This window comes from Sprattus sprattus (genome assembly GCF_963457725.1).
Source record: "Sprattus sprattus genome assembly, chromosome: 13".
NCBI lineage: Eukaryota > Metazoa > Chordata > Actinopteri > Clupeiformes > Clupeidae > Sprattus > Sprattus sprattus.
In genome coordinates this window covers 4216618-4224350 of record NC_137911.1, presented here as the reverse complement: position 1 = coordinate 4224350, position 7733 = coordinate 4216618, and the positions used below count along the sequence as shown (strand labels likewise).

The window sequence follows — 7733 nt, the reverse complement described above, 5'->3', positions numbered from 1 at the left end:
CTTAAATAAGATTAAGACTTTTATTTCTGAAAAGATGTAAAGCAGTAACCTACAGATGCACTTGGGGGGGGGGGGGGGGGTTGTGTCACACAGCCGATTCGAATAGAAGAAAGGTTATCTCAGGGGTTCTTTTTCCCCACAACAACAGAGTTTGAAGGGCATAGCTTTTGAGTTTTGCATCTAAACTACAAGAACAAGACAAAACGCCCACTCATGTTTAACAGAAGTAGTGGGATGCGAGTCCACACAGCCTAATTGAACGACGGCCATGAAGCGAACGTGTGAATATTTATTAATTTGAATTGCACACAAGCAGTGTGGTATTGGCAATGAGGAAAAGTGCTGTTTAAGGTTAACATTGGGTGTTGACCGGTGGGTAAGGTCCATTGACACCAAGTTGCTTTGTTAAGTTATGTTCTGCTCGCTACGAATAGGCTATGATTTTAGTTTAACAGGCTTATGTTGTGATACATGGCACACTTTAAAATATATTCCTGACTGTTAGCGAAGTAGCAATTGTTTGAAACATTGATTCAGACCTTGTCCGAACTTATAAACACTTCCCTTGTCACAATTGGTCATAATAATAGGCAATATGTTGTATATTTTATCATTCACCGAGGTTTAATTTTGAGATGTTAACGCTTTATTTTTGGTTTGCTTTATTTTGAGGAGAGACCCTCTTCTAAAGCTTGGGTGTCTTTCATTACACGTTTTAATGGTTTTGGTGTCAGTGGCTTCACAAATAGCAAAGGACTGCCACAATATCAAGCATAAAACAACCATCACCCCACTAAATTCAGGTTAGAAATGATGACAACAAGAGGTGGTGACGCTATATGCATTCGCCGCCCCCCATGGATACACTTAGGCTATACAGTAGGCCTACATGAGGCATACGATACGAAATAATATAAAGTCTATAGATTACTACTGAACCTGTTTTTGCTGTGTGTGTGTGTGTGTGTGTGTGTGTGTGTGTGTGTGTGTGTGTGTGTTTGTGTGAGTCTGAGTGAGTGAGTGAGAGAGTGTAGTCTGCTAGATCCGCCTGAGACTACAGAACGGAGAAAAATTAGGCCAATGAGGGAATCACATTTTTTCAACCTTTTTAAACAAATAAACGTTTCAAACAACAGCCGCAAACATGCTACATTATTCAAAAACCCGTGGATAACAACGAGCGAGAAACTGGCCTTGGTAGGTCAATCTTCATTCATGCTTTGAAGGCCTAAACCTATGTGAATAATATTGCTGACATCCTGACAGTGATCATACATTGCCTATAGGCCTATGTTTTATTTGTCCTATTTTAAATTAAAGTTAAGCAAAGATACATCTCGGGCCAGATCAGTTGCATCAAAATCAAAATGTCATCAATTGCTTGAATTTAGGCTAGACTACAGAGTCAACACCATTTTAAGCTCTCTTAAATTAACCAATGTTATTTTGTTTATAGCCTACCTATTTTGACTCGGATTTGCCGAGAAGTAAAATGCGCTAAAATTGTGCAGCCACTAAAGTCGGCAAAATGGTGCTTAAGACGCAAACATTAGGTCATACAATAGAGAGGGACCTTCATTGTGCCTCTGAAGATGCGCAGTGGCGCTTATGTCTCGTCAAAGTGCTCTCCAACTTCGCAGAAACTATGGAATTCCCTGTTGACGCAGAGCAACAGTGCGGCTTCCTCGTTTGAAAAGCCCTCACTCAGCAATCCTGTGAAACCAAAATGACATGGGCTAAAATAACACACTTTTAATACCTATTCAGGAAAGTCAAAGACAGTACATTAATCTAACATAAATGACAAAATCAAAATAATTTATGTCATTACATCCGTAATTCTTAATACGAAACACACAACATTTCTGTCAGTTATTTTGCTAAAATGTCAATGACCATTGTTTGCTCGTTTAGAACGTTGCTCCGCCCCCAGTGTTTGTCGTAAACCTGGCGCTTGGCTACAATAAACCCTGAGATGCGAGCATCCTGGGCTCGCCTCCTTCTCGAAGGCGATCAATCGGGTCTCAGGCGTACTACAAGCACTCTCTTTACGTAGCCATCCACAAGAAGAGAGCTGATACAACACAGTTGATCCGCTCGACCGAAATCTACCTGTCTGCTCACTGAACCATGTCGCTGAGCCCAAAGCATACAACGCCTTTTTCAGTGACAGATATTTTGAGCCCAATTGAGGAGACCTACAAGAAGTTTAGTGCCATGGATAGTACAGGGAACCTCGCCTCTCCGCTGGGAGCTTACCGACAACCTCAGGTGTCACAGACTGGCATGCAGCAGCACTCCATGGGCCACAATGCCACTGTGGCAACGACCTACCACATGCCACACAGTGTATCCCAGTTTTCGCACGGTGCAATGGGAGGCTATTGCAATGGGGGCATTGGCAACATGGGAGACCTCCCGTCTTACCAAGAAACTATGCGAAATAGCGCTGCAGCAACAGGGTGGTACGGTGCAAATCCAGACCCAAGATACTCAACAAGTAAGTTGTCCTTTCAATTATTGCAACTATTTGTGTGAATTGTCTGATTTTTCTTCTTGTAGATTGAACTGTTTCTTGTAAATATTTGTATTATTTTAAAGTTAATTCAGTTTGATTGGAACAACTAATTGTATCTTTTAGATTACCATTTTACGCTTATTGTTTTTCAAAATAGCTAGTCTTAAATTAATTTGTAATATACAGCAAAATATTACTGTTGCTATATCATAGGCGTTGAAGTTAGCATTAAGCTGCACACTTGACTCACGTAAAGTTTGCTGTCCATTTGGAATTCAGTTAAGGGCATTCTGCTCATTGAATGGACATATATTTGTATGTATATTTTTAAGTTTCTAGATTCATGGGACCTTCCACAGGTATGAACATGACCGGAATGGGGACGCTGACGGGCATGAACGACGGATCCAAATCTATGCCAACTCTCCATGCAGCACCCCGGCGTAAACGACGGGTGCTCTTTTCGCAGGCGCAGGTGTACGAACTGGAGAGGAGGTTTAAACAACAGAAATACCTGTCAGCCCCGGAGAGGGAACACCTGGCCAGCATGATTCATCTCACGCCGACCCAAGTTAAAATATGGTTCCAGAATCACAGGTATAAGATGAAGCGACAGGCCAAGGACAAAGCCGCGCAGCAACTCCAACAGGAGAACAACCTTTGCCAGCAACAGCAGTCCCCGCGGCGGGTGGCTGTTCCAGTTCTCGTAAAGGATGGTAAACCCTGTCAGAATGGTTCCAACACACCGACGCCGAACCAGCAACAGCAGCAGCAGCAGCAGCAACAACAACAACAACAACAACAGAACAGCTCGGGAGTCGTGCTTGCGGCATCTAGTATCGCCATCAACCAACACCAGAACCAACAGGTTAATGCCTTAGTTCAAGCACAAGACCTGGAGGAAATGTCACCAAGCCCTCCCTCTCTCCACAGCCAGATAAACAGCATGGCTCAGATGGACACTTCCGCTGTAGATTACACCAATAACATGGTCAATTCAAATTTGCTCTATGGCAGAACATGGTAGTAGTGGTCATAACATTTCCTAAATATATCTACTGAAAACGTTAAGCTGGAAAAGGCCAAAAGCAGACGAAACATATCAAACTGAAGTATCTGGTAACGTCAGTGTCTACCCATCGCGTGACAACGGACATTATTCACCTGTAGCCTATGGGGGCATTTTTAAAAGTAAGACAATTTTTGACCTTTACTTGACACTGGAGAGGCAAGGTGTTTCTGAACTTTTGAACCGATTTTGGACTTCCCTTTAATGCTAACGTAGAGTATTGTTGAATGAGAATGCTGCTCCTTACTCAGTAACGTTACTTCTTGCGGGAAGAAGGCTGAGTAGGAGATCAGGTATGAAGTTTTGATAATGTATCATGCGGCGTGACCCTCGCGCCGAACGCCTATTGATGTAATGGCTATTGTAAACTAATGTATTCAAATAGAAATTAAAGTAGGAATTGTATATTTGGCTAACACTGCTTTTACCTGTAATATAATTGTTTTGAGTTATTTTGTTTTATTCTCCATTTTGTAAGTTATGACAAACAAACCAACCAATTCAAACGACCAACAAATACCTGATGGCTGCTCTATATGTTTCAAACCAATTGAACGTTAACAATAAATCACTTGAAAGGTATCCCGGGGACTTAATTTGTGTGAAGATCTATTTGGAGTACGTTTTTATTAAGCTGTGACGGTTAATACATTGAATTGGAAAGCAAGGTCGAAGGAGGTTTACCTACTGCTGGTCATTTCAGAGAAAGAGACATACTGAAATGTATCCAATTGCGAAACATATAATAATAAAAAAAACTGGTTATTTCGATAAGTGTGGTTGTAAAAATCCATGTTTTGGAAACCAACCAGACAGTGATCATTTTTTAATTAACTTATTATTCCTATTTACAAGCTATTACTAATTTGAGTGGTGGATTCCCTATCATCTGGCAGTTATTCTGTTATCCATTAATTGCTGTATATCCAGACAAAGCGTAAAAAGAAGCACAACAAACATTTATCAGGTCATTTTTATTAAGGACGTCAAACAGAATGTATAAACTAAAACATCCGTTTATAGGGTAAATATCTAATCAAATATCCCCATTCAACACTGCTCAAACATTGCATCCAGCCAAGTAGGCTACAGCTTCAAGTGCGTTTTATCCAATGGAAGTATTATTTTTAACTGTACCTTTTAATCAAATTAACCCAGGTGAGAAAGAGTCACGACGTTTAGATAATTTGTATGTATGCCATTTATCAGTATGGTAATGGGTAGGGTGCTTCCAATGCGCCACACCGATTTGAAGGTTATATGCAAAAATGAAAAATATCTGTTTGTATTTGTCTGATCACGTGAAAGCTGTCCACAGTTTCAGCAGACACAAGAACACTTGGTTGGTCTTCAAACTTGATTGCTACAATAACAAATAGAAGAATTATATTCTTAATTTACACATGCATATTTGACCAGTAAAAATCCCTCTTTGAGTGACAAGTCACCAAAAACACTAAAGTAGTCCTGGGGGAGACCAGTTTGTTCATGAATTGAAAGGGTTGATTCTGAATACAAATATTTTTGTTGTACTTAAATCACACAAATCCTCACATATTTTAATGATTATAGGAATCCATACTTTAGGCACAGAGTCTTAAATATGGAATATAGCTGCCTAAGCAGCCACAGCTTTCTCTTGTTTGCAGATCATTCAGTGGTCTTGCAGGCAAGTTTGAAATGTTTGTAGAGAACATTGAAAAGTGAGACATCCAGTGCCATCATCAATATGACACATTACCCTATAGTAATACAGCTACTCATTATGAAGTATGCTTGAAACAAGCAATTGTTTTTAATGAATTGTTAATAATGAATTGAACAACGTTTAACAGAAGCAATGACTGTGGGGAAAGAAAGATTTAACCAAGGGAACCTTTCCCATTCCAACCTGGTGTAGAGCTGAGCCTGCAGATGAGACAGGAGGGATTGTCTTGATGTTTTACCCATCAAAGACATGCACTTGAAAAAGCTTGGATGTAGGATAATTACTGTTGTTGACTAGAATTATTGGTGGAAGATGGAAAAGTGCTGTACTAAATGTATTAAGAATTGAACGCATCTGGCATGCAAACTTTGTTCTTTGTGAACTCCAATAGTCTGGACTGTGGTTGTTACAGGCCGTGACCATCTCTTCTTCCACTTGGAGTACACATAGATTGATAATGTTGTAAATGCTACTCTTGCAAAAGGTCAGCTGGTAAAAACTGCCTGTATTTGATGGCAGTCATGTCCACCTTTTTGAATGCTTTAACCTAGGGCCACCTGATTATATGATACAACATGGCAATACTATTGGCAATATGAATGTGTTGCCGAATGACTCCGGAATAACATGGCGCTGCAGGCGGTAGCTATGATTAAATAACAGAGCGTTAGCTTTCCCTGGCCTCATCTTCTTCTGTTGGCCAGTGCACTGAAACAGCCCCTCTCCCCATAGCTTCAGCTCAAGTAGATACTTGTTGTAGCACCTTGATGGGGGGATCCTAGCTACAGTTTGATACCATACTTGAACTGTGATGACAACACATATTTCCCCCTGCCTGCCCACTAAAAAACTTTCAGGTGCAGAAATGTCCAAGGTATGATAACAAAAACTTCTAGCTCCACATGGTGAACTGGGATAGCTACAGAGCCACTTCTTGTCTTAAAGAACATTACATATCAGTTATTATCCAGACCTTTAACATTGAGTATGTATGAGTTTGAAAATGGAAATACGTCCTTTTTCAATATGCACATGTATTATCTGAAACTGAATGGAATGTACATGAATTGGCATTTCAGTTAGCAGAATTAGTTTTACATGCAGTCTCCATGAACACAACAAATACCTAATTTATTTTGAAGGCTAAAATAATCTACTGGTAACCTCACCTACACAGTTTCCCCCTGAAAACGTGGAAAAAGTGCATCAAAGATTTATACCTAATGTTGCAACATCTGGTTTTAAATTGGCCAGTATAATGAAATTCATTTAACCAATTGAAACTGTAGTGAATTCAAAAATATTTGATACTATTTCCATATAGTATTTATTCAGTAAGTGTTGTGTGGAGTAATATGATTGGTTAAATCCTGATTTTCACAATCTGTTTCATTTTGTGTAAATGCGCAAATGCAACATATGACATATCTAATTTTCATTCTGTTTTCTTGGCTGCTGTCAAATTGTGTTGCATATTGAATAAGGACGTATTTCCATTTTCAAAGAGACAATCTGGATTTGTCTATTGCTCCCAGTTATTTTTATTGTAGAAATGAAGTCCTACTACGGGCTGATTTGAATCCAGGCATAGAGCCTTGCCTGAGCAGACCCACCCCCCTTCCATTATTCTACTTAATATGTCAGAAGGGCTGATCGCAGAAAAACCTTTTCAAGTTCTATTGATGTGTCTTTCAATTGACCACGGTGACCTAGCAACCCGGTGAGTACTAATTGGTGTAGACTGACTGACTGACGCTGGTCATACATTTTATGTGGGAACGAAATACCATACAGAGGAACCATATTTAAAAAAAAGAATGTTTTCCTACTAAGGTACACTAAACTTGCATGTGAATATATTGAACTGGATAAACTACACTATTTTAGCATACATTGCACCGTTTTTGGGACCAAAACCATTGAACCACAGAATATTTGTATTCTACATCACAACACAATTGAAATGTTGGGTTCAACAATGTTATTAGCTGTTTTTAAGCAGTCAACTAGTGTGAGACTGGACCTATATTACTCTTGCGTGTTCCTCTTGTTGGATCAACTGCACACCACTGCTTGATAAAGATATGCTTCTTTTCATTGGGCAAGAGTACAAGAATCCAAAAAGTGCCATGTGCATTTCCCAAGCCCTCCCTCCTCTCCACCTTTCTGTGAAGTTCCAGCAAGAGAGAGAGAGAGAGAGAGAGAGAGAGAGAGAGAAAGATGGCCCCTTTCTCTCCCATGTTAAATGACAGGGGGGAGCTGCTTTTCAGACCACAGCCAAAAAATGCTTTGAATTGGCAAGAGAAGATTTTAATTACGGTAATACTCTAACTTGCCTGGCAGCTGATGAGCACCTTGCTATTCTTACCCCTGCACCTACCATAGGTGGTGGTTTGGTCTTGGAGGTTTTGTACATGTAATACAATTTCTTTCACTGT

At 39.9% G+C, this 7733-nt stretch overlaps 1 protein-coding gene across 1 annotated transcript; it reads left to right on the top strand.

Moving 5' to 3' along the window:
• Window positions 1-2130: 2130 nt before the first annotated feature.
• Window positions 2131-3545, top strand: nkx2.4a (NK2 homeobox 4a; the record flags this gene model as incomplete). The annotated part of the gene is made up of 2 exons (XM_080850507.1): window positions 2131-2500; window positions 2878-3545. 2 exons carry the CDS (start codon window positions 2131-2133, stop codon window positions 3543-3545), a joined length of 1038 nt encoding a protein of 345 aa, XP_080706633.1.
• Between the last annotated feature and the right edge of the window lie 4188 nt (window positions 3546-7733).